This window comes from Nycticebus coucang, chromosome 4, assembly GCF_027406575.1.
Source record: "Nycticebus coucang isolate mNycCou1 chromosome 4, mNycCou1.pri, whole genome shotgun sequence".
Taxonomy (NCBI): Eukaryota; Metazoa; Chordata; class Mammalia; order Primates; family Lorisidae; genus Nycticebus; species Nycticebus coucang.
Genome location: NC_069783.1, coordinates 70,034,655 through 70,062,630, shown reverse-complemented (window position 1 = coordinate 70,062,630; position 27,976 = coordinate 70,034,655). Strand labels below are relative to the sequence as shown.

The 27,976-nt window shown below is 42.1% G+C and overlaps 1 protein-coding gene and 1 pseudogene across 9 annotated transcripts in view; both read right to left on the bottom strand.

Moving 5' to 3' along the window:
- DYSF (dysferlin) overlaps positions 1-620 on the bottom strand; it is a 232,013-nt gene extending 231,393 nt beyond the window's left edge. For 3 of the 9 annotated variants that reach the window (XM_053587276.1, XM_053587271.1, XM_053587280.1), the window contains exon 1: positions 2-618. In XM_053587276.1, coding sequence (XP_053443251.1) covers positions 2-89 — 88 coding nt within the window. In that variant the 5' untranslated portion in view covers positions 90-618. Of the gene's footprint in view, position 1 lies in introns of all 9 variants that reach the window. The other 6 variants (XM_053587278.1, XM_053587284.1, XM_053587282.1 and 3 more) reach the window with 4 other exon arrangements.
- LOC128584328 (ADP-sugar pyrophosphatase-like) lies at positions 117-27,761 on the bottom strand (annotated as a pseudogene).
- Between the last annotated feature and the right edge of the window lie 215 nt (positions 27,762-27,976).

Sequence of the window (27,976 nt, the reverse complement as noted above, 5' to 3'; positions counted from 1 at the left end):
CCTGCAAACACCGCGGAGCAGTAGGCATCGCTGATGTCGGTGTCAGGGGTGCGGACGTTCTCGGCGTAGAGGATGAAGACCCTCAGCATGCCTGGAGTGCCTAGGGCCCCGTGCGCCTAGAGCGCGAAGAGGGCCAGGGAAGGTCCCGGAGAGCAGACTTGCAGCTCGTGGGTCCGCTCAGAGGAGAGGGCTGGCGGAGCAAGGCCTCCTCGGGTCTCTGGCTCCCGGCTCAGAGCTGTTGCTCTTAAAGGGAAACAGGCCACCCGCGGGCTGCTCGAGTGGACTAGCTTGTCAGCGGGCGTTCCGAGAAGAACAGGGGCTTCTGCTCATCTTCGCCCCCGCCGCCTACCCGGGCTCGGTTAAGCTGTAATCTAATGCTCTGGCCGCGGAGTCTCCCAATGACACGGCATTTTACACCTGGCCAGTGGCACAGCGCACTGGGCGGTGGCCGCGATGGCAGGGGGCTGGACCAGGGCTCCGGGCGCCCGGCGTAGCCCAGATCTCGCTCTCGGATAGCAGAAAGGTTCGGCCCTCCCCTGACCTTCCACCGAGCGCTCTGCCAAGCCTGTCACCTCCTTCTGCTCCCAAGCAGTCTCTCCAGAAGCCAGCCAGACAGCCCTGGGTAGGACGGGAGATCCCGGGGAAGGACTGGCAGCAGGCACAGAAGCCCGAGGCTGATTTCCATTGCCTGGAAGTCCCTGCCACTTTAAAAGATTGCTCTCACTTCTCTGGTCGTACAAGCAGCACATGCTAGTTTTAACACAAAAAAGCATAAAGAAGAAAATCTCTGGTTCTGAGAAAAACAGTATTACCATTCGGATATCCCGAGGCTTTTCTCTCCAAACGTATGCATATATGCATGCATCAGAGTACTCCCATCTGAGTGTGTTTGCAATCCGTGCCCCACGAGTTCGTGTAACACTTCCCTGCATCATTAAAAATTCTTCATGAACAACTTTTCAAGAGCTAAATTGTCTGTCATAGGAATGTGCAGGATTCACAGAGCTTTCGCCTGTCACACGTTCAGGCTCTTCCTAGATTATCACTATTAGAATAGTCAACAGTTTGTTTAAAATAAAAATGGATATAAACTCATCTTAGTATCACACTTCCCCCCTCTCCCATGCCCACTAGTTCTGCAGATTTGTTTAGTGGCTTTGGAGTTACAAGGTTGCAAGACATAACTTTTTTTAGGTTTGGGTACCTGTTGCTAAACTGCTTTCCCGGAGCTATGTAGATCCACACTCCCAGCACCCTGTGACTCACCTTCTAAAGAGGGCCAGTCAGATGGGTGTGCAGCTGTTGGCAAAACTCTCTGAGCAGCCCATGTGGGCAAAGACTCACCCAGGATAGAAGGGCCAGTTGCTGACAGGGGGCTGATTATTTTCCACAACAGAGGTACTAGGAGGGAGCAATTCTCCCCCAAAATTGTATAATCTCAAGATCAGAGTAGCAAACATCTCCTGTGGTCACTTAGGGTCCTCCTGCAGCAACCCATGCCTCCTTCTTTTCTTTGCCTCTAGCAAATATATGGTGGGGAGAGAAAGATGAAAAGGGGGTTGAAATTCAGTCTTTCATTTAAAAGGAATGTATCAAGTCCTCCAACAGGCTAGGCACTGTCCTGGGTGGGAGACACAATGGTGAGCAGAAGTGACATGGTCCTGGTTATGCACGAATACCCTCAAAATTTGTATGTGAAAGACGTTAAATGTGATTGTGTTTGGAGATAGGGCCTTCAAAGAGGTAACCAAGTTAAAATGAGGTCATTAGGATGGGCCCTAATCCAATCTGACTAGTGTCCTTACAAAAAGAGCAAATTTAGACACACTAGGATAAACCAGGAATGCATGCACACAGAAGCAAGGCCATGTGAGGACATGATAAGAAGGCAGCCATTTTCAAGCCAAGGAGAGAGGCCTCAGAAGAAACCAAACCTGTTGATCTACACCTTGATCTTGGACTTCTAGCCTCCAGAATAAATTTCTGTTTGAGCCACCCAGTTTCACAGTATTTCATTATGACAGCCCTGGCAAATGAATATAGTCCCTGACCTCAAGAAGCTTCCACATCAGTGGGGGAAACTGACATTTGTGAACTAATCAAGTCAGTCATGCACCACTACAAATCTATAAGTGCAATAAATGAGAGAAAACTTGGAAGTGACAGCAGAGAGCAGTGAACCCTATTTGAGATGAGATAAGGCCAGTTAGGAATTCACTGAGCAGAACTGAGGTGGGGGCAAGGAAGAGAGTGTTTCAGAGAGAGGGAAGGGCGTGCTCTCCATCAGGGTCCAGGGGGAGTTGCCTGTAGATTAAAGGTGGTGGGATGGGTGAGGCAGGCTGCAGCACACTCAGGGCCTAGCGAGGGGGAGCTGTATAAGGTCTGCACAGTCCAGGGGAGTAACAGGGCCTGATTTACTGCTCAAAAGCTCTCTCTGGCTGCTTTTTTGGAGAATGAAGTACAAAGGGTCAGAGTGGAAGTGAAGAGATGGGTCTTCACTTGACCCTACAGCAGAGGGTCAAGGTGAAATGGTGACTTGGACTAAGGTTGTGAAAATGGGAATGGAGCAAGTAAGGCAAAGCTGGGAGGAAAAAGGAGTGAAATTTGATGATCCTTCTACTCATTATTGCGTTCCCCATCTAGGACAGTGCCTGGCTTCCCTCAGGACTCAATATCTACTCCTTAAATGAATGATTGAACTTTGATCCCCTTCCCATCATCTGTTGTGCTAGAGGCAAATAAAGGAAGAAGGCATAGATTGCTGCTGGAGGACACTACGTGACCACAGAAAATGGTCACTACCCTGATCTTGAAAGTACAGACCTTTGTGGGAGAACTGCTCCCTCCTAGTACCTCCAAGCAAAGCAGGAGAAATAGTTTCTTATTACAGAACTTGCCCATTATGTGTTGCTTGAGAAAACAACTTTGGCTTGGGTGAAGTACAGTAGAACCTCCATAGCTGAACGCCTCTCTATATTGATCACCTCCTTAAGTTGACCTAATTTTCATAGACCAGACGTGCACCACATGTACCTATCAGTAGGCATGGTTCCTCATTTTGACCATTTTCCTATGTTGACCAGTTGGTTAGTCCTTTGGGTGGACAACTTACAGAGGTTCTACTGTAATTGACTCATTCAATCCATTATTCATTCATTTCTCAACATATATAGGTACCTTGTATGTGGCAGGCATTTGCCAGATAACGTTTTAGAGAAAGGTACCAAGTAGGGAACAAAATGTAATTGCACTAAAAAGAAGGTCAAAAGACCCTATCGATTTAGGGAAAGCCCAAATTGTGTCCTATTTTTAGAGAAGTACAGTTGGCTCTATTCAGATGTATAAAGTAACACAAACATGCTCTATAGCAGAGCTCAAATTGAATCTAAGAAACACCTAGCTGCTTGTAAATAGTGTGACTGAAGTGATTTCAAAAGTGTAGGTTTTCTTTGTAGGTTAGACATCCACTTTGCAACGTCTCTACTTTATTTATTCGAATAGCAGGCTATCTTCAAACATTTCTGCATGTCATCGTCTGTGTAGAAATAAACCCTCTGTGAGCATATATACACCCAAACTTAATTCATCAGTGTGTAGGGTATGTTTCAGAGCATCTTTGCTATTTAAAAGAACCACTTTCTCTGAGATCACCCAATTTGAAACAACCAGATTATCTCTCTCAAGAATTTGGAATCGGAACTGAAAGATGCTGGCTCTGTGGGTGACTAAAGCTGAGAGAAAAAAATGAGAGACACAGAAGGAGTGGAGAAAGTTCTGTAGTCAGCGAAAAAGAGATTCTGAGGAGGGGGTGAGGTGAGAGAAACAAGAGAATGAGAAAGAGACCCTTCTGGGGTTGGTTCTACATCTCCTTCCTCGGGAGTCTCCCTGTCCAATTGCTGCCATGGCCCTTGCTGTGGACATTTGGCAGTTTGGGCTCCCAAAACACCCTTTCCCTTTCCTCATCCCTCATGGGTGGTCATGGGGAGCAGAAGTACCTTTATTCTGGAAGCCTCAGAGCTGGGGCCTCCCCTTTTCTTTCACTGTACCCACTATGGCCCAGGCTCGGTGAGTTGGGTGTTCTCTCCCACGTCTTGAGGTCCTTGAGGAGCTTTAAGATGTCTGATCTGGCAGCTGTAGTGACAGCAAATGACCAGCCTTTTTCTGCTTTGGGACAGAGTATCACAGCTGTGGCTCTTGCTCTCTGAGCCCTATCCATTTCCCAAGCTACAGCCTCCAATTTCCCTCCGTTCTATGAGCCCCTAAAGCTCTTCTGAAACCCTCTCTTGCTTCAGATGCCCAGACCATGCTGCTGTAGCAAGTAAGTAGAAATCCTGACTGATATACCCAGTGACTTTATAGTGAATTTCTGCATATTTTACTTAGGTAGGATAACTTGAAGCAAGGTTCTCTTTCTTGCTACAAAAGAACTTTGCCTATGATAGTCAAGTTGTAATAAGTGGCACTAGCTTCCTATATTTCTGCTGACCTTCCCCTCTCCTTCAGAATTATGGTTGGACTCACACTAAGCAAAAACAAAGGAAGGAAGTGAATAATGTAAGGACTTAGAGCTTTGATGTAGCCCAGAAAAGTCCCCAAAGAATAAGGTGAGGTCTAAGGGTGCTTGTATATGTCTGTTATTGTCAGGGGAACTCTTGTGGTTTGAGGATCCTGCCTTATCTGGATCATCAAGAGAGAATAACCATCAGGGCTGCCACATATGGCCATATAGGCAGTGTGCTGAATAATTAGACACAGTGACACTCCTAGACCATACCCCTGTCAAAGTTAGGACCTCCGGAAGGAGATACTAAACAGGCAAGAGATGGCTAGGAGCCCAAGCACAGTGGAGTCAGACACATACACCAGCCCAGGCCAGCTAAGCAACGACAACTGTAACAGAAAAATAGCCGGGCGTTGTGGCGGGCACCTGTAGTCCCAGCTGCTTGGGAGGCTGAGGCAAGAGAATCGCTTAAGCCCAAGAGTTGGAGGTTGCTGTGAGCGGTGACACCATGGCACTCTACCCAGGGTGACATAGTGAGACTCTGTCTCTAAATAAATAAATAAAAATAAACATGCAAGAGTCTGCTTCAGCTCAGGAAGCTCTCAAAAATGAATTCTACTCTGTATTGAAGAATATTCTTCTTGGTAAAATATCACAAAAATGGAAAAGCAAGTATCCAATGTACTCAATAGTAATATGAAACCAATAAACAACTACATGCCCACATGAGAGAAAAACACAGTTAAACTCAGGGAGGAGGGGGGCGCAGGGAGGGGTTTGGTGAGCTCTCACCTAATGGGCACAATGTAAGGGTATACAGCACACCCCCTGGGTGAAGGGCTCAACTTACCACTTGAACTTTACCTAACAAATGCAAAACATGTGACCTAATTATGTGTACCCTCACACTAACCTGAAATTTTAAAAAATTAATTCTACTCTGTGGGCAGCCTGGCTGACAAACAGAAGTTATAAATCTTTATGTAATTAAATTTATCAATTCTTTCTCTTATGGCTTCTACCTTTATTGTCTTAATAAATGATCCTTGCCTCATCCCAAGGTTATATAAGGATGTATGTATATTTGCCTAGATTTATCTACATTTGCGGGTTGAATTTGCTCAATTCTTAAAACTCCCCCTGGGGTTACAGGTTGATTTCAAGTAGAGCTCTTCCCAACCAGCACAATTTAAGATCAATCCATTTTTGCCATGAGGAGCTTAAATCTTCCAGGACTACCTGCTTTTGTATCTGGGCAGAGGAATCTGGTAGATCAGGGTGCATTGGGGGGAGGGAGTGAGATAGATGGTAACCATGTGAGGTCCCAGTAACCATGTGATTATTGACTGATTTAATTTCTCTTGAGCCTTAGTTTCTGCACGTGTAAGATAGATATAATCATAGTTTGTGCTGAGGATGAGAATAAAAATATGTGTAATGCACTACTTTAGGGATTTTCCAAAATTAGGGGTGCCTCTGTTCTCTGGCATAACTGGGATTTTTATAAGAGAGGCAGAGGGAGAGGAGACAGGTGCACAAGAGAAGGAAATGCAAACATGGGGGTGGAGATTAGAGTGATTCAACCACAAGGAGACACTAGGAGAGGCGTGGAACAAATCTCCTCCAAAGCCTTTGGAGAGAGAGTGGTGCCAGTGATATCCAGGTCTTGGATTTCTGGCCTCTAGTATGTCAAGAGAATAAATTTGTTATTTTAAAGCAGAATGATTGAGACAATTGCTGAGAACAACCACAGGAAACTAATATACTAAGCCTCTGACAACACAGCCAGACTATTATTGAAAAGGGCTGGTTTTCAGACCACCTCTACTGCTTATTGTTTCAGAGCAGAAATGAAGGTGAATCTGAGGGACAAGTTTGATACTGTTTTCCAATTGAAAACAAAAAGAAAAGAGCATGAATTTTTAGCCAGAGTAACATGAAAACACTACATGATTTCTATGTCCTCTGTCTTCTAAGAAAGCTGCATACGGGCGGCGCCTGTGGCTCAGTCGGTAAGGCGTCAGACCCATATACTGAGGGTGGCGGGTTCAAACCCGGCCCCGGCTGAACTGCAACCAAAAAATAGCTGGGCGTTGTGGCGGGTGCCTGTAGTCCCAGCTACTCGGGAGGCTGAGGCAAGAGAATCGCTTAAGCCCAGGAGATGGAGGTTGCTGTGCGCTGTGTGATGCCATGACACTCTACCGAGGGCCATAAAGTGAGACTCTGTCTCTACAAAAAAAAAAGATAAAAAAGCTGCATATATCCTTGAGGAGCTTGCTAAGAACCACAGACCCTGGTCACACTCTGGTCATCTCATCTGCTTTCACTGAGGAGAACAACTCATGGTAATGTCAGAGGGTTTCAATTTCCCATGAAAGGGACTTTCCCCAGAATCTCTGACAATAAACAGTAAGCATTCGATATCTAGAAACTATTATTGGTTCAGTCACGGCTGCTGATACAGGGAAAAGGAGTGCCTTCAAAATGGAGGGTGGTGGCTGCTGCACCCAAGCGAGCACCAGCCATCCCTTAATAAATCATTCATAAAAAAAAAAAAAAAGAGAAATGGAGGGTGGTGGGGGCCTCTGCAAGCCTTCATTCACCCTGTCCAGGGAGTAGAGAGCAGCCTATCTGCTGAGCAACAGAAGCACAACTCTGGAAAATGCAAGCCACACAGTCCTCCTTTTGAACTCATTCTGGAGGATGAGGAGTCTCTACATAGGATAAAGAAATGCATACCTACCCTCACATTGGGTTGGTTAATTTTATGTGTTGGTTTCACTTGGCAAAAAAAAAAAAAAAAAAAAATGCCCAAATAGCTGCTAAATCTTTTTTTTTTTTTTTTTTTCGTTTCTACATTTAACATTTATTTCCTACAGTCTCAGTTTAAAAGATTGTTGCCTCCTTTCAGCACTGCTGAGGGAGGGTACATGCAGCTTTGTTTTGGAGTCCCACGATAACTCAAAGGGAAACTTTCACAATGTCCGGAATGCTTCATGTCCTGAGAATGAAGGAGGAGAATGTCCTAAAATTCCTTGCAGCAGGAACCCAACTTAGGTGGCATCAACCTTGACTTCCAAATGAAACAGTACATCTACAAAAGGAAAAGTGATGGCATCTCCATCATAAATCTGAAGAGGACCTGGGAAAAGCTTCTGTTGGAAGCTCGTGCCATTGTTGCCATTGAAAACCTTGCTGATGTCAGTGTCATATCCACCAGGAATACTGGCCAGCAGCTGTCCAGATGTTTGCTGCTGCCACTGGAGCCACTCCTATTGATGGTCACTTCACTCTCGGAACCTTCAGCAGCCAGGTTCAGGCAGCATTTCAGGATCCAGGTCTTCTAATGGTTACTGATCCAAGAAGTAATAATGACCAAGATACAAATGAAAAAATGTACGTTTACACAGGCACCCAAAGTGAGTAGCAACAGCGTGAATCCTTCAGGCCTTTGCTTCTTGCTTCTTCACAGAATAAATCTGTAAATAATAATAGTGCTCAATTTATATTACTTACAGCAAGTGCCACCTTTCAGGGCCTGTCACAAATCTTGCTGCTCTTTCAGATGCCTTTTGAGTTTACAAAGGAAATGACTGTGGATACAAACAATTGCAATTTAGGCCAGTTTACCAGTGTAACTTTTCACAGCATACAACCAGTTTTAACTTAAATGGTTGTAATTACACAGATAATGTGTGTGAAGAAAAGCTTTCTGAAAAGAAATTTGGAGGAAAGAGATGTTCTCCCAATAAGTTTGTAAGATGGAACCTTTGGTGAATTGCAGAGGACAAAGGGATGCTTGGGTTTTTGTAGCAGAAGTTCTTACCTGGGTTCCCAATCATGTCCTTTTCTGCTAATGAAATATACACATATACCCCAAAGATCATCATACACAGGAAAAACGGGAAATTGTAGCTAAATCTATCTTTGTTAATAAATAATTCATTACAAAATTTTACAAAATCGGCTCAGCACCCGTAGCACAATGGTTAAGGTGCCAGCCACATACACTGAGGCTGGTGGGTTCGAACCCTGAGTCCGGGCCAGCTAAAACAATGATGATAACTGCAACAATAAATAGCCGTGTGTTGTGGCGGGTGACTGTACTCCCAACTACCTGGGAGGTTGAGGCAAGAGAATCGCTTAAGCCCAAGAGTTGGAGGTTGCTGTGAGCTGTGGTGCCACAACAGCTATGTGTACCAAGGGCGACATAGTAAGACCATGTCTAAAACAAACAAAAAAAAGACTACAGAATATTCTCTAAGCTTTGACCTCCGTCTGTCTTCTCTCCCACTTATGGCAAACAAGTTCCAATATATCCACTGTTAGAGTTTCACCACATATGTCTGTTTGGGGAAACACAAACACCAGGGTTCAACCTATCCTCCCAATTGGAACCAGAATCACCACTGGTGATTTCTAATTGATTGACTCAAGTGAGCTCTGATTGGTTGGCTCCAATGACCTCTGTTTGGTTGACTCTGGTGAGCTCTGAGTGGTTGACTCTAGCGATTTTTGATTGTTGGGCTTCAGTGAGCTCTCGTTGGAAGATTATGGTAATTTCTGATTGGTTGGCTCCAGTGCGCTGTGATTGGTTGACTCTGGGCATTTCTGGTTTACTCTGGTGATTTCTGAATGGTTGACTCTGGTGATTTCTCATTGATTGGCTCTGGTGATTTCTGATTGGTTGACTCATGAGAGCTCTCATTGGTTGGATCTATTGGATTCTGACTGGTTGACTCTGGTGATTTCTGATTGGTTGACTCAAATGAGCTCTGATTGGTGGGCTCCAAAGAGCTTTGATTGGTTGACTCTAGTGATTTCTGGTTGCCTCTTGATTTCATATTGGTTTATTGGTTGGTTCTGGTGATTTCTGATTAATTGGCTCCAGTAAACTCTGACTAGTTGACTCTGGTGATTTCTGATTGGTGGCCTCAAGTGAACTCTCAATGGTGGGCTCCAATGAGCTCTGATTGGTTGACTTTGGTGATTTCTGATTGGTTGATGCAGGTCCAATGAGCTCTGATTGGTTGATTCTGGTGATTTCTGGTTTCCTCTGGTGATTTCTCATTGGTTGATTAGTTGACTTTGGGATTTCTGATTGGTTGGGTCAAGTGAGATCTTATTGATTGGCTCTGGTGATTTCTGATTGTTGACTAAAGTGAACTCTGATTGGCCATTTCTAATGAGCTCTGATATGTTGACTCTGGTGATTTCTGATTGGTTGATTCAAGTGAGTTTTTTCACAACACACAACCGGTTTTAACTTAAGTGGTTTTAATTAAAGATATAATGTATGTGAAGAAAAGTTTTTGGAAAAGAAATTTGGAGGAAAGAGATGTTCTCCCAGTAAGTTTATAAGATGGAGGCTTTGGTGAATTTCAGAGAACCAAGGGGTGGTTGGGGTTTTATAGCAAAAGTTCTTAGCTGGGTTCTCAATCAGGTTCTTTTCTGCTAATGAAATATACACATATATTCCAAAGGTCACCATACACAAGAAAAATGGGAAATTGTAGCTAAATCTACCTTTGTTTATAAAACATTCATTACAAAATTTTACAAAATAAGCTCAGCACCCACAGCACAGTGGTTAAGGCATCAGCCACATACACTGAGACTGGTGGGTTTGAACTCTGGGTACTGGCCAGCTGAAACAGCAATGACAACTGCAACAAAAAATAGCCATGTGTTGTGGCGGGTGATTGTAGTCCCAACTATCTGGGAGGCTGAGACAAAAGAATCACTTAAGCCCAAGAGTTGGAGGTTTCTATGAGCTGTAGTGCCACAACACTCTACTGAGGACGACATACTAAGACCCTGTCTCAAAAAAAAAAAAAAAATATATATATATATATATGACAGAATATTCTCTAAGTGTTGACCTCCTGTTATTTTCTCTCCCACTCATGGCAAACAAGTTTCAATATATCCACTGTTAGAATTTCACCATGTATGGCTGCTTTGGGAAGCACAAATACCAGGAGTCAACCTATCCTCCCATCTGGAACTGCAAACACCACTGGTGATTTCTGATTTGTTGACGCAAGTCATCACTGATGGGTTGGATCAAATGAACTCCCAGTGGTTGACATTGACACTGGTGAGCTCTTACTGGTTTATGCTGGCAATTTCTGATTGTTTGGCTCCAATGAGATCTTATTGGTAGATTCTGGTGATTTCTGATTGGTTGGCTCCAGTGAGCTCTGATTGGTTGACTCTGGAGATTTCTGTTTGCCTCTGGTGATTTCTCATTGGTTGATTGGTTGACTCAAGTAAGTTCTTATTGGTTGGCTCTGGAGATTACTTACTGTTTGACTCATGTGAGCTCTTATTGGTCTGTTCAAATGAGCTCTGATTTGTTGTCTCAATTGAACACCTTTTGGTTGGCTCCATTGAGCTCTTATTGGTTGCCCTTGGTGATTTTTTTTTTTTTTTTTTTTTTTTATTGTTGGGGATTCATTGAGGGTACAATAAGCCAGTTACACTGATTGCAATATAGCTGCTAAATCTTATTTCTTGGTGTCTCTGTGAGGTTATTTCTGGGAAAGATTAGAACTGAATAAATAGACTGAGTAAAGACGATTTGCCCTCCCCAGTGTGGGCAGGCATCATCCAATGTATTGAGCCGCAAATTGAACAAAAAAGCAGAGGAAGGGCCATTCTCTTCTTGAGCTCATTTTTTCCTGCTCTTGGACATCAGAGATGAGCTCCTAGCAGTTGCACCCCCACACCTTGACCCTTGGCGTTTCTTGGTTCTCCAATCTGCAGACAGCATGTGTGGTCTGATAATTAAGTTCATGAACTTGCCACCTTGCACTTATGCTGGCAATACTATACAAACAACTTGGTAAAGTTTCATAACCTTGACATAACAGTATCTCATGGTTGTGTTCATGTCAATGTGTTTGCGCCACAGTTGTTGAGTGGTGTTCATTATTGTTGTGTTTTTGTGGGTTGTCATGAGAATGTGGAGCTTGAATTATAGTAATGAATGAACATCCATAAATTTCTTGTTAAACTTCATAAGAGTGGAAGTGAAATCAGGGACAGGTTAGTCCAAGCTTCTGGAGATAATGCCATGAAAAGGATGGCATTACAAATGAAAAGGATGGTGTACAAATGAATTAAATGTTTTTCTGAGGGGAGAGAAAGGTCACTGATGAAGAGAGGTAAAGGCAGCCAGTAATGAGCAGAACTGATGAAAACATTGCAAAAATTCATCCAGTTTTGCATCAAAATCATTGGCTGACTGTGAGAGCATAGCAGACCAAGTAAACATCTTGGTAGATGCATGGTAGGTAAAGAAACAGTTAGGAAAATCTTGGTCAACAACTCATGGCTCTTGCATCACAACAATGCACCAGCTCATAGGCATTGTATGTGAGGGAGTTTTTTAGGCAGTAAATAAATAACTGTTTTGGAACACCCTCCCTACTTACCTGATCTGGCCCTTAATGACTTTTTTTCTTCCAAGATAAAGGAAATATTTAAAGAAATTTTGATGACATTCAGGACATGAAGGGTAATACAACAGCAGCTTTAATGGCCATTCCAGGAAAAGAGTTTCAAAATTGCTTTGAAGGGTGAACTAGGTGTGGTGCACAGATAGCTTCCCAAGGGGAGTACCTTAAAGGTGATCGTATTCAGCGATGAGGTATGTAGCACTTTTTCTAGGAAGAGTTTGTGAACTTGTCATACCTCCTATTGTGGAACTTAGCTCCATAATAGCATGAGCCACCTCCCATAATAAATATCTCCTCCTCTGTGTGTGTATATACATATACACACATAAACACACAGATATATACATGTATACATACTTTTGTCTGGGAGAGCATGTATGCATGTGATTTTGTATATATGCTATTGATTCCATTTCTCTGCAAAACCTGAGAAGTGAAGGGAGATCCAAATTAAGATAATACAGCGAAGGATAAAAAAGGAATTAAATTTTTTTCTCAAGTGAAGTTATCCTAGCTTCCAGAAGAGGCCATAACATCCCAGGATACACCCATCCTAGCAAAGGGAAGGAAACTGTTACAGTTCCCAGTGGGAGGAAGAATCAGATGATGGCTGGTTCACCGTGAAGGTATAGAGTGAGGACACAGGCAGAGCTGATGCAGGTAAGGGGAGCAGGTATGAGTGGCCCTGCTATGTGTCTCTGCACAGAGAGGGGACAGAGAACTTCTGAAGCTCATACACCAAAAAACTGTTGATTTATGGGGAGATATCACCAGGAAAGGCCTAAAGAACATCTCTAGGAGTTAGGAGAGCAAAAAAATGTTTCACATTCATTGTTTCCCCTTTGGCCAAAGGCCAGGACTTTGGAAAAGAAAGGTCACCAAGATAAGTGAATTTTTGACTTTTTGATGTTAATTAAAGTATGATCAATCTGAAGACCTCCTCCATCAGAATCTTCCTGTAAGAAATGGAGACATCAGATGACACCTGTGGCACCGGCCCCATATACGGAGGGTGGCCGGGTTGAATCCGGCCCCGATCAAACTGCAACAAAAAATAGCTGGGCGTTGTTGTGGGTACCTGTAATCCCAGCTACTTGGGATACTGAGGCAAAGAATCACCTAAGCCCAAGAGCTGGAGGTTGCTGTGAGTTGTGACGCCACAGCACTCTACGGAGGGCAGCAAAGTGAGATTCTGTCTCTTAAAAAAAAAAAAAAAAAGAAATGGAGACATCTGAGTCCCCTTTACTCCTGACCTATTGAATCAAAATCTCTGGGAATGGCCCAGTAATCTGGTTTGTAAAAGCACTTCACTTATCCTTATGCAGACTACAGACCAGAAACCACTGACCTAAGTAGTATCAAAGAACAGGTTTTGATTCCTGGATCATAACCTAAACCACCAGATGAATGCACTCTTGACTCCAGAGGGTGTACATTTCACAAGGACTGAGAAGACTGTTTGTGTGCAGATTGGCTTTAAATGGAAAAAGGGAGACTGGGAAGGAGGGGAAAGAAGGCGAGGGAGATAATAGTCACTTACAAACTGTAAAACCAGTAGGACAAGAGAAGAACAATGGCAGCAGTGTAAAAGAGTCAGACTACCTGGATTCAAATTTTAGGTCTTTTTACCCACCAGCTGCATGGCCTTGGGCAAGTCATCTTACCTGCCTGAGCCCAGGGTTCTTTATCTATACAATGGAGAATATAGAAATAACTGCCTCAGAGGTTAAATTCTTTACACACAATATGGTGTATAGTAAACATCCAATAAATATTAGCTATTATTGGAAGCTGTGACTAAGTTATTGCATAGGTTGAAAATTTTAGAAATAGGGTGGCGCCTATGGCTCAGTGAGTAGGGCGCCGGCCCCATATGCCAAGGATGGCGGGTTCAAACCCAGCCCCAGCCAAACTGCAACAACAACAACAAAAAAATAGCTGGGCATTGTGGCAGGCGCCTGTAGTCCCAGCTGCTCGGGAGGCTGAGCAAGAGAATCGCGTAAGCCCAAGAGTTAGAGGTTGCTGTGAACCGTGTGATGCCATGGCACTCTACTCAAGGGCGGTACAGTGAGACTCTGTCTCTACAAAAAAAAAAAAAAAAAAAAAGAAAATTTTAGAAATAAAGTCATAAATACTAGTAAAATATGATTAATGGAGATGATTTTTGTGTAAGGGCAAGCTGAGGTGGTGAAAGAGATTTCTACTGTCTGGACATTTCTATGCTAGTTACACTAGCTCAAAGATATACATCTGATAATGTCCTGACTTATTTAGGGATAAATCCATCTCTCGGAAGATGAATTGAGAGAATAGACTTCCCACCCAAGTCTGTGACTGTGGTCCACATGCTGATTTTGTGAGCACTTCTTTTTGCTTATCTTTGGTGTCAGTTATCATGAAAAAGTGCATGGACCTTGTGTTTGTTTGCTAATCGAGTTTTGTTAGTGTTTGTATATTTCATGTGTAGCCCAAGACAACGCTTTTCTCATTTTTACAATGTGTGGCAGAGAAAAAATGTTTGGACACCCCTCATGGAACCTAATCCAGTCCAACAGGAAAGAACAGGTTGGAGAAGCAGATGCAGTGAGAAATCCTAGGGAGAATTGTCTTCAGGATGAATGCTGGCCTGAGCCATGTCTGGTTTTCAAGGCCCAAACTCTGCTACTTTGGTTGGGTTCTGTCTTTCCATAACATGCTGTTACTAACCAGCCTCTCCAAAACTCAAGGAACCCACCTAATTCCTTGACCCTAGCAAATCCCCATTCTTCCCAAGAACTTTCTTTTTATAGAGACAGCTGAGGAAGACTTTTTCAGGTGCTTCAACACAAAGCAAGCTATATAGTTTGATACTTAGTCACAGTACTTCACAGCTGTTGTGCTCTCTTGCCTCACCCTTGCTGCCTGGTGTCTCCAGAGAGACGAAGGACACCTGCAAAGATGGCATTGTGGTTCTCTGTGCTTATTTTTTGTTTATTTTAAGAAAAAGGGTTTTGCTATGTTACCCAGGCTGGAGTGCAGTGGCTATTCACAGGTGTGATCCCACTAACTGATCAGCACGAGAGTTTTTGACCTGCATTTCATACATGGGTAGTTCACCCCTCTTAAGGCCATCTGATGGTCCTCCACTCCCTGGAAGTCATCATATTGATGCTGAACTTAGTGCAGACACTTGACTGCACAGCACACTACATCTCTAGACTCAAACAAGCCTTCCACCTTAGCCTCCTGAGTAGCTGCGACTACAGATGTGTGCCACTGTGCCCAGTCATACCTATTTTAATCACATGCTCATAACTTTTATTTCTCTTTTTCCTGATATATGCTCAATGGGGCTATAAGAAACAGGTGACGCCAGAGTTGTTATAATCATTATTGCCACAGTGACTGAAGTGCCTCACACTTGGTCTCCCAGTGCCTTGCCCTCTACTTTCACTTCATTCCTTGATGGTGATTATTTGAATACTGGTAATGACACTGTACATTACAGATTACTATGTTCCATTCATTCAAAGAGGCTACCAATGTACTCCTAGAATATATTACCAACCCAATCTCAGAACCCAATTTTTAAAATTTTTTATCTTGAAATAATTACAGATTGAGGGGCAGAGACAAGATGGCTGATTGAAGCCAGGTTTCCATAGAGGCTCCCATCCAGAAGTAGAGTTAAAGGACAGAAATTTAGCAAGTAACCTGGTGGATTAGAGCTGCACCAAGAGAGAAGGTTGAAGAATGCACATCAACCCTGCTGAGGCAACCTGTGACCCCCAAGGATACAAACAAAAGGTACAAAATCCATCACCAAGTGGACGGGAGTCTCCTCCCCCGTAAGAACAACTCAGAGTACCCCACAAACAAACGAGCAGAGTTCAAAAGTCCTCCCACCATACTCCACGGGAGACACCCTCTAAAAACTGGACCTACCTCCCCTATTAGGGTGCCATGGTGCTCTCCTGCCAGGCATAAAACTGTGTAAAACTGTATATATTCTCTACCTGCGATTCTGAGCTCCCAGCACTCCCCTCCACTCTCACTCTGAGGTCTGGAGTCCTGTCCCCCAGGAGTCCAGATTCTTCGGTGATTTCTTGATGGGTGTGGACAGGGCCTGGACTGCAGCTGGTCAGTGCTGATTCTGTGGCACAGGAGTGAGGAGAGGACAGTCGACTGAGAGGGAACCATGGTGGAGTGGCAGTGCCCCGAGGCACAGAACAGCAGCTGTTTTTGGCAACAATAGGGCTCAACCCCGGAAATTCCAAAGTCACACCCCCATCTCTCTGGGTGACCAGAGGAGGCCAGGTATCTTCTCAGGTGGCAACCCCCATTGAACAGATCTGGGACGGAAATGCAGGCCCTGTGAGTAAAGGGTTTGCCTGAGGGGCTACCAGCCTGGGTGGAGCGTGGGGACCAGAAAATGCACACGCAGAGCTGGGAGATTCCCAGGGCAGGGCTGACGCAGAGGACCGCTTTACTGAGCCTAAGACGCACCTGGCCCACAGGGGACCATCACCTTAAACAAAGGAGGGCAGGCAGAGGCTGGATCTGACAGGTAACTGTGCTGCAAATACAAACTACAGCTGAGACTGTACAGCAGCACAGACGGGCCCTGAGGCATAGGTTCTGGGAACTCAAAACAGCTTCTCTTCTGCAGCGGAATTTAGCAGGGACAGAAACAAATTCCCGCAAAGTTGTTCTGTTCTGTCAGTAACATTAATCAGGGGCGGGGCTGGAACTGAGCAAATAGCCCCAGCCTCCCGAGGTTGTCAGGCCTCACCTCCCCCTGCTGGATAGAGGCAGAGAACAGCAGCCTGGCTGAGCAGACATAGATCTCCTTGTGATTCAGGCAGGTGCAAACCCCTGGAGTATCATTGGAGGCAACTAGGTCACAGCCTGCAGGGTTATCAGTGACTGGGTGTGACAGAGGTGCAAGGTGGGGAAGGAGGCATCAACCTTCCAAGACTAATCTATTTGCTGGGTGGGTCCTCCTAACTTCACGGAGCACCGGAGCAAGTCATATTTGATTGTCAGCAGACCCCTGCAATCTAGTTGCCAGAGACCTTTTAAACTCTCCCACCTGAGACAGGTGCTGACTGAGACAATTGATTTGGACCTTTTGAACTGAGCCGATCACCTGAGGACTATTCAAGTGGTACCCTGGGTGTGGGGTTGTAGGAAGGTTTGATTTTCCTTTTCCATGTGTTACCTGTGGGGGATGGGGTGACTTAATTGCAGGTATTTCTCCACAGCTGAGACTTCAACCCAGAGTAACTGTTTCACTAGGGTCGGACAGAGACCAACTACAACAAGACAGAGGCACTTAGCCCCACCACACCAAACAGGTCCCCAGTTTCTCAGGCCGTAGCACTGTACGGGTCCTTGACAAAGCTCCAGGGGAAATGTCAAAAGGTGTAAAATAATCATGGGGCGGAATCAGCAGAAAAACTCTGGTAACATGAATACCAAAAATGGATCAACCCACTCAAAGAAAGATATGGCAGATGTAACTGAAGATCCCATTCATAAACAGCTGGCCAATATGTCAGAAATTGAATTCAGAATTTGGATTGCAAACAAGATTAATAGAATGGAGAAAAATTTGGAATTAGAAATTCAAGGAGCAATTCAAAAGTTGGAATTAGAAATTCAAGGAGAAATTCAAAAGTTGTCTCAAGAATTCAATGAATTTAAAGACAAAACCACCAAAGATTTTGACACACTGAAGCAAGAATTCGCAGCCCTCAAAGATCTGAAAAATACAGTAGAACCCCTCAGTAACAGAGTGGAGCAAGCAGAAGAAAGGATTTCTGACATTGAAGACAAAGCTTTTGAACGCTCCCAAACGCTCAGAGAGGAAGAGAAATGGAGAGCAAAAACAGATCATTCTCTCAGAGAGAACTGGGATAATTCAAAGAAGGCTAATATCTGCCTCATTGAAATCCTTGAAAGCGATGAAGTGGATTCGCAAGGCAGAGAGGCTCTTCTCCATGAAATTACGAAAGAGAATTTTCCAAACATGCCAAGAGATTCTGAAATTCAGATAGCAGACAGTTTCAGAACCCCAGCATGATTCAACCCCAATAAGACATCCCCCAGGCATATCATAATTAACTTCACTAAAGTTAATATGAAGGAGAAAATTCTGAAAGCAGCCAGACGTAAGAAATCCATTACCTACAAAATATTAGAATGACTGCAGATCTCTCTGCTGAAACTTTTCAAGCCAGAAGAGTGTGGTCATCGACTTTTAATGTCCTAAAACAAAATAACTTTCCACCCTGGATCCTGTATCCAGCTAAACTGAGTTTCATTTATGATGGAGAAATTAAATACTTTAATGACATTCATATGTTGAAAAAATTTGCCATAACCAAACCAGCTCTTCAGGATATTCTCAGACCTATCCTCCATAATGACCAGCCCAAACCTCTACCACAAAAGTAAACTCACTCAGAAACTTTTGATCAACTCCAACTTCCACAGTGGTGAAAGGACTAAAAATGTCCACTGGACTTTTGAAAAACTCGATACCCAAAATTTTACCAGACTTATCAATGTTCTCCATTAATGTGGACGGCTTAAACTGTCCTCTACAGAGGCACAGGTTAGCTGACTGGATACAAAAACTCAGGCCAGATATTTGCTGCATTCAAGAATCACATCTTACCTTAAAAGATAAATATAGACTCAGGGTGAAAGCATGGTCGTCCATATTTCAGGCAAATGGTAATCAGAAAAAAGCAGGTGTTGCAATTCCATTTGCAGATACAATAGGCTTTAAACCAACGAAAGTAAAGAAGGATAAGAATGGTCACTTCATATTTGTTAAGGGTAATACTCAACATGATAAGATTTCAATTATTAATATTTATGCACCCAACCAGAATGCACCTCAATTTATGAGAGAAACTCTAACAGACATGAGCAACTTGATTTCCTCCAGCTCCATAATAGTCAGAGATATCAACACTCCTTTGGCAGTTTTGGATAGATCCTTCAATAAGAAGCTGAGCAAAGAAATTTTAGATTTAAACCTAACCATCCAACATTTGGATTTAGTAGACATCTACAGAACATTTCATCCCAACAAAACTGAATACACATCCTTCTCATCAGCCTACGAACATACTCCAAAACTGATCACATCTTAACAAGTCTAACCTCAGTAAATTTAAAGGAAAAGTAATTATTCCTTGCATCTTCTTGGACGACCATGGAATAAAAGTTGAACTCAGTAACAACAAGAATCTGCATACTCATACAAAAACATGGAAGTTAAATAACCTTATGCTGAATGATAGCTGGGTCATAGATGAGATTAAGAAGGAAATTGCCAAATTTTTGGAACACAATGACAATGAAGACACTAATTATCAGAACCTCTGGGATACCGCAAAGGCAGTCCTAAGAGGGAAATTTATAGCACTGCAAGCCTTCCTCAAGAAAACGGAAAGAGAGGAAGTTAACAACTTAATGGGACATCTCAAGCAACTGGAAAAAAAAGAACATTCCAACCCCAAACCCAGTAGAAGAGAAATAACCAAAATTAGAGCAGAATTAAATGAAATTGAAAACAAAAGAATTATACAACAGATCAATAAATCAAAAAGTTGGTTTTTTGAAAAGATCAATAAAATAGATAAACCTTTGGCCAACCTAACCAGGAAAAAAGAGTAAAATCTCTAATTTCATCAATCAGAAATGACAAAGATGAAATAACAACAGACTCCCTGGGAATTCAAAAAATCCTTAATGAATATTACAAGAAACTTTATTCTTAGAAATATGAATATCTGAAGGAAATTGACCAATACTTGGAAGCACATCACCTTCCAAGACTTAGCCAGAATGAAGTGGAAATATTGAACAGGCCAATATAATGTTCTGAAATAGCATCAACCACACAAAATCTCCCTAAAAAGAAAAGCCCGGGACCAGGTGGCTTCACATCAGAATTCTACCAAACCTTTAAAGAGGAACTAGTACCTATATTACTCAACCTGTTCCAAAATATAGAAAAAGAAGGAATATTACCCAACATGTTCTATCAAGCAAACATCACCCTGATCCCCAAACCAGGAAAAGACCCAACAAGAAAAGAAAATTATAGATCAATATCACTAATGAATACAGATGCAAAAATATTCAACAAGATCCTAACAAACAGAATCCAGCAACACATCAAACAAATTATACATCATGACCAAGTCAGTTTTATCCCAGGGTCTCAAGGCTGGTTCAATATACGTAAATCTATAAATATAATTCGGCACATAAACAAATTAAAAAACAAAGACCATATGATTCTCTCAATTGATGCAGAAAAAGCTTTTGATAATATCCAGCATCCCTTCATGATCAGAACACTTAAGAAAATTGGTATAGAAGGGACATTTCTTAAACTGATAGAGAGGCCATCTACAGCAAACCCACAGCCAATATCGTATTGAATGGAGTTAAATTGAAATCATTTCCACTCAGATCAGGAACCAGACAAGGCTGCCCATTGTCTCCACTGCTCTTTAACATTGTAATGAAGTTTTAGCCATCGCAATTAGGGAAGAAAAGGAGATCAAGGGTATCCATATAGGGTCAGAAGAGATCAAACTTTCGCTCTTCGCAGATGATATGATTGTATATCTGGATAACACCAGGCATTCTACTACAAAACTCTTAGAAGTGATCAAGGAATACAGCAGTGTCTCAGGTTACAAAATCAACATTCACGAATTGATAGTCTTTATATATATCAACAACAGTCAAGCTGAAAAAACAGTTAAGGACTCTATTCCATTCACAGTAGTGCCAAAGAAGATGAAATATTTGGGAGTTTATCTAACAAAGGACGTGAAAGATCTCTATAAAGAGAACTATGAAACTCTAAGAAAAGAAATAGCTGAAAATGTTAACAAATGGAAAAACATACCATGCTCATGGCTGGGAAGAATCAACATTGTTAAAATGTCCATATTACCCAAAGCAATATACAATTTAAATGCAATTCCTATTAAAGCTCCACTGTCATTCTTTAAAGATCTTGAAAAAATAATACTTCATCTTATATGGAATCAGAAAAAACCTCGAATAGCCAAGACCTTACTCAGAAATAAAAACAAAGCAGGAGGAATCACGCTACTGGACCTCAGACTATACTATAAATCGATAGTGATCAAAACAGCATGGTACTGGCACAAAAACAGAGAGGTAGATGTCTGGAACAGAATAGAGAACCAAGAGATGAACCCAGCTCCTTACTGTTATTTGATCTTTGACAAGCCAAGTAAAAACATTCAGTGGGGAAAAGATTCCCTATTTAACAAATGGTGCTGGGTGAACTGGCTGGCAACCTGTAGAAGACTGAAACTGGACCCACACCTTTCACCATTAACTAAGATAAACTCTCACTGGATTAAAGATTTAAACTTAAGACATGAAACTATAAAAATACTAGAAGAGAGTGCAGGGAAAACTCTGGAAGAAATTGGTCTGGGCGAGTATTTTATGCAGAGGACCCTCTGGGCAATTGAAGCAGCTTCAGAAATATGCTACTGGGACCTGATCAAACTAAAAAGCTTCTGCACAGCCAAGAACACAGTAAAGCAAGCAGATAGCCCTCAGAATGGGGTAAGATATTTGCAGGTTATGTCTCCGACAAGGGTTTAATAACCAGAATCCACAGAGAACTCAAATGTATAAGCAAGAAAAGAACAAGTGATCCCATCACAGGATGGGCAAGGGACTTGAAGAGAAACTTCTCTGCAGAAGATAGGTGCACGGCCTACAGACATACGAAAAAATACTCATCATCCTTAATCATCAGAGAAATGCAAATCAAAACTACTTTGAGATATCATTTAACTCCAGTAAGATTAGCCCATATCACAAAATCCCAAGAATAGAGATGTTGGCATGGATGTGGAGAAAAGGGAACACTTCTACATTGCTGGTGGGAAAGCAAATTAATACATTCCTCTTGGAAAGATGTTTGGAGAACACTTAGAGATCTAAAAATAGATCTGCCATTCAATCCTATAATTCCTCTACTAGGCATATACCCAGAAGACCAAAAATCGCATCATAACAAAGATATTTGTACCAGAATGTTTATTGCAGCCCAATTCATAATTCTGAGTCATGGAAAAAGCCCAAGTGCCCATTGATCCACGAATGGATTAATAAATTGTGGCATATGTACACCATGGAATATTATGCAGCCTTAAAGAAAGATGGAGACTTTACCTCTTTCATGTTTACATGGACGGAGCTGGAACATACTCTTCTTAGTAAAGTATCTTAAGAATGGAAGAAAAAGTATCCAATGTACTCAGCCCTACTATGAAACTAATTTATGGCTTTCATATGAAAGCTATAACCCAGTTATAACCTAAGAATATGGGGAAGGGGGATCGGAAGGGGAGGGAGAGGGGAGGATGGGCAGAGGGAGGGTGATTGGTGGGATCTTACAAGGGTACATGTGATGCACTGTGGTGCATCGCACAAGGGTACATGTGAAACTTAGTAAATGTAGAATATAAATGCCTTAACACAATAACTAAGAAAATACCAGGAAGGCTATGTTAACCAGTGTGATGAAAATGTGTCAAATGATCTATAAAACCAGTGTATGGTGCCCCATGATAGCATTCAATGTACACAGCTATGATTTAATAATAATTAAAAAAAAAAAAGATATAGGGCGGCGCCTGTGGCTCAGTGGGTAACGCGCCGGCCCCATATACCGAGGGTGGTGGGTTCAAACCTGGCCCCGGCTGAACTGCAACCAAAAAATAGCCGGGCATTGTGGCAGGCGCCTGTAGTCCCAGCTACTTGGGAGGCTGAGGCAAGAGAATCGCTTAAGCCCAGGAGTTGGAGGTTGCTGTGAGCTGTGTGATGCCATGGCACTCTACCGAGGGCCATAAAGTGAGACTCTGTCTTAACAAAAAAAAAAAAAAAAAAAAGAAAAAAGAAATAATTACAGAGTCACAGGTGGTTGCAAAGAAATATACGTGGAAGTCCTGTGCTTCTTTCCCTTATCCTCTCCCTATTTTAACATCTTTAGCAACTACAATATCCAACCCCCAAAAGAGCATCATACAATTCATAAAGCTTTTTAAAATTTCACCAGCTATGCATGTACTCACCTGTGTGTATATAACTCTATGCAGTTTTGTTACATGTAGCTTTGCATAACCATTATGATAAAGACAGTTAACCACCATCATAAGATTTTTTCTCAATTATCCCTTTATAGGAATGTCAGCCAGTTTGTCACAGTCCCTTGGGTGGTCAGTTTACAGTGGTTCTGCTACACACCTGTAATGGTTAAAATGAAAAACAGTGATAACACCAAGTGTTGACAAGGACCAGGAGAAACTGGATCACTTGTATATTACTAATGAGAATGTAAAATGGCACACCAATCCTTTTCTATTCCTAATTCCTGGCAATAAATTATCTGTTCTTCATTTTTGTCATTCCATGTTACATAAATAGATCATGTGGTATGTATTCTTTTGAGATCAGCTTTTTCCCACTCAGCATAATTTCCTTGAGGTTGAAAGTTGCTAATCGAGTTTTGTTACTGTTTGTATATTTAATGTATGGACCAAGACAACTCTTTTCATGTTTTTACAATGTGTGGCAGAGAAAAAAAAAGGTTGGACACACCTCCAACCCCTTAAAAAAAAAACCCTTTTGCTAAAAGAAAAAAAAAAAACCCTGCTGAATAGTATTTCATGGTACAGATTTATCAGTTTGTTTAACTGATCAGTCACCCAATGAAGAATATTTAAGTAGTTTCCAGTTTGAGAATATTATGAATAAAGCTGCTATGAACATTCCTGTGTAAGTTCCTGTATGAAAATAAGTCTTACCTTCTCTGGGATAAATCCCCAAGAATGCAAGTGCTGGATCATATTGTCAGAGTGGTTGTGCTGACATAAGGAACTAGGCCTAGTATACTCATACATATATGTACTGCATGTCTATGAAAATTAGGACAACTTAAGGAGGTGGTCAATGTAGGAAGGTGGTCAACTATGCATTTTTTTTTCATTTCCCTAATGGCTTATGATACTAAACTATTTTTTCCTGTATTTGTTATTAATTTATGTATCCTCTTTAGTGAAGTATCTTGTCTTTTGCTGATGTTCTAATTAGATCATTTAAAGTTTTGAGACTTCTTCACATATGCTAGGTCTAAGGACTTCATAGGATTTGTGATTTGTAAATATTTTCTGCTAGCCTATAATTTGTCTTTTCATCCTTTTAACTCTTTCACAGAACAAGTTTTAATTTTGATGAAATCTAATTTGTCCTTTTTCCTCTTATGGACTGTATTTTTAGTGTCATAGATCAAGATTTTCCCTTAAGTTCTTTTCTAGAAGTTACTTATGATTTATGTTTTAACCTTTAAATCTACATTCTGAGTTTTTATAAAGCATGAGGGAAGTTTAGGGTGAGATTTTTAAGCCTTTTTTTTTTTTTCCTGGTGGTTATCCCTTTGTTCCAGCATCATTTATTAAAAAGGCTGCTCCTTGGCTCAGCACCTGTGGCTCAAGCGGCTAAGGCGCCAGCCACATACACCTGAGCTGGCGGGTTCGAATTAGCCTGGGCCTGCCAAACAATGACAGCTGCAACCAAAAAATAGCTGGGTGTTGTGGCAGGCGCCTGTAGTCCCAGCTACTTGGGAGGCGGAGGTAGGAAAATCGCTTGAGCCCAGCAGTTGGAGGTTGCTGTGAACAGTGATGCCACAGCACTCTACCCAGGGCAACAGCTTGAGGCTCTGTCTCAAAAAAAAAGAAAAGAAAAGAAAAGGCTGCTCCTACTCATTGTCCATAGAGTTTCTTTTACTTCTTTTTTTTTGCAGTTTTTGGCCGGGGCTGGGTTTGAACCCGCCACCTCTGGCATATGGGGCCAGCGCCCTACTTCTTTGAGCCACAGGTACCACCCTCCTTTACTTCTTTGTAAATAATTAACTGGGTATATTTTTGTAGATCTCCAGGTTTTCTGTTGTATTCCATCAATCTATGTTTTCTTTTGCGAATACAAGTTCTTAATTACAGCAGCTATACAGTAAGCCCTAACATCAGAAAGCGATTCCTTCTACTTTCCTTTTTCAAAATTTTTTGCTATTCTAGAGCCTTTCCCTTTCCATATAAACTTCATAATAAGATTATGTCTTCAAGAAAATGTGATGAGATTTTGGTACAATTGCCTTAAACCTATAGAAAAATTAGGGAGAATACTAGGTACAGTCTTTCAATCCATAAACATGATAAATCACTTCATTTGTTTAGATCTCTTAATTTCTTTCATCAGCATTTTATAATTTTCTATAGATCCTAAACATTTTGGTACATTTATACCTAAGTAATTTTCTTTGGTGCAATTGCAAATGGTATTGCATTTGTTATTTTGGTTTCTACTTATTCGTCAGTATACAGAAAATAAAATTGACTTTTGTCTGCGGAACTTGTACTATTCAACCTTACTGAATTCATTTACTTTAGTTGAATGTTCCTTGGAGTTCTCTGGGCAGATTGTTATGTTGTCTGCAAATAGTTTCATTTCTTATCTGTATATGCCTTTTTTCTTGCAATGGCTGGAACTTGCAGTATTGTGTTGACAAGCAGTGGTAAGGATAGAAATTCTTTCATCATTCCCAATCTTAGAATGCAGACTTTCAACTTTAAGTATTATGCTAGTTGTAGATTTTCTTCGTAGATTCTCTTTCTGAAGCTGAGTAAGTTCCCCATATTTTTGGTGTACTGAGAATTTTGTTTTTTGTTTTTTTTTTGCATTCTGTGCTGCTTTTATTTTATGAAAAAGCTAATTTTGAATCTACACTAAACTGAGTTGAATACAAAGTCTTAGTGGAGAAGGCCTGGTGGTCTTGTTTATAAAAGCGTGGCCAGTGTTGCCTATGCCCTTAAAATTTCAGGCAGGGAGAATTGGCACCTGTAGCTCAAGCAGCTAAGGCGCCAGCCACATACACAGGAGCTGGTGGGTTTGAATCCAGCCCAGGCTCACCAAACAACGACAAGTATAAGCAAAAAAAAAAAAAAAAAGCCGGGCATTGTGGCGGACGCCTGTAGTCCCAGTTACTTGGGAGGCTGAGGCAAGAGGATTGCTTGAGCCCAGGAGTTTGAGGTTGCTGTGAGCTGTGACATCACAGCACTCTACCCAGGGTGACAGCCTGAGACTCTGCCTCAAAAAAAATTTTTTTGCCAGGAACGGCACTTCAAAAGGCTTCATGTTTACATGTTTCAGTGCCAGAGTGTAGGAAGAGACTTTGGCATCCACTGTGCTTCTCTTCAGCGGGTCATTCTTTGGTACAGAAATTACTCCCACAAATTCTCCATTCCCTGGCTTTGGCTTAGGTTGCCCATTTTCTGCATCATCCCCATTAACAGTTACCGTCATGATGTGTGTTGGTATAGTTTGACAAACTGGGTCCATACAGACAGCTGGAGAACATTCAGCAACATCACCTTTGTAGCCAGTTTCCTCCCCAAGTTCTCGGAAAGCAGCTGCTTCTGGGCTTTCATCATCTATGAGACCAGCAGGAACTCTAGGCAGTAGCCACCCATCAGTGGTTAGAACTGTTTCACTAGAACGGTACGCTCGTGAAGAGTTCTCTGCAACACAGGGATGACCGCTACAACATCAACAGACTATCCCTTTTTGGTTGTAGGCTTCACTGTTTCCCAGTTTTTTTTTTTTTCTAGAGACAAAGTATAGGTGGAAAGCCTATAAATAAGCCTTTAAATGGTTCCATTTTGTGAGGGCAAGTTTGAAGTCTTTTGTAAGTTAGAAAGGAAAAAAACCTGGATAGAACTCCATATGTGGCTAAACGCCTGGTCATGTAGAAGTGATTAAAGATCTGGCTTCGTGGGGGCAGGCCTGCAGGCAGGTACCTGTATGTCAGGAATTTCCAGACTACTCCTCCCTAAAGATGAATGACCGCCTCCAGACGGTCTGTTAAAGGTCAAGCATTCAAACAGCTTATTCCCCCAGAACCTTGTTTTGTGGTTTTGTCTTTGATTACTTAGCATAATACTAATTTTAGATAATGCTAGTGAAGTGGTTATAGGTTAATCTGTAGACCTGTAGGCGCCAGGCAGTGAGGGGCCTGGGGCTAAGGTTTAAGTCATATGTTTATTAATTGTGTGCACGTGTGGCATTGCCTATATAATCTTTGGTGGAAGAAATAAAGTTGCTGTATGCCATGAGAGCGCTCCAGTCTTATTTGCCATATAATTTCATTGTGGGTCTTAACCTCTGCTGCACCACACCATGCAACTTTTGCACAACAGTCTCACTTTATCACCCTTGGTAGAGTGCCATGGCGTTACACAGCTCACAGCAACCTCCAACTCTTGGGCTTAGGCAATTGTCTTGCCTCAGCCTCTGGAGTAGCTGGGACTATAAGCACCTGCCACAACGCCCAGCTATTTTTTTGTTGAGGTTTGGCCAGGGCAAGGTTTGAACCCGCCACCCTCGGTATAGCGGGCTGGCGACCTACCCACTGAGCCACAGGTGCTGCCCCCCCCCCATTCTAGTTTTACCAGTAGGATTCTCATAAATTGTTTTTTCAAGCTTGACCCATTTTCCCTCTGAAATTAACTACGGCACTAAACTGAACTGAGAGGAGTTGCACTGTGTACATAAAGCAGTAACCTTTTTCTTAACTATCCTTTCACTTCTTGCCAGCAGCAACCTAATAATTATCAGCAGATCTTCTCTGAAATAATACACTGTTTGGCACTCTGAGAAGAATCTGCTGTTCTTGGTTTTTCATTTTCAAATTAATTCTTACAGTCAGTCTCCAGGTGAGATGTTGGCATAGGGGTGAAGAGGGAAGTGAGACAAAATAAAGTGCAAACCCGAGTAGTTTTAGCGGATGTGTACTGAGAATTTTAATGTTAAGTCTTAGATTATGTAAAATGCTTTTTCTGAATGAATTAATGCAATCATGTTTTTTTTCTTATTTAGCCTAGTGGTAATATGGTGGATT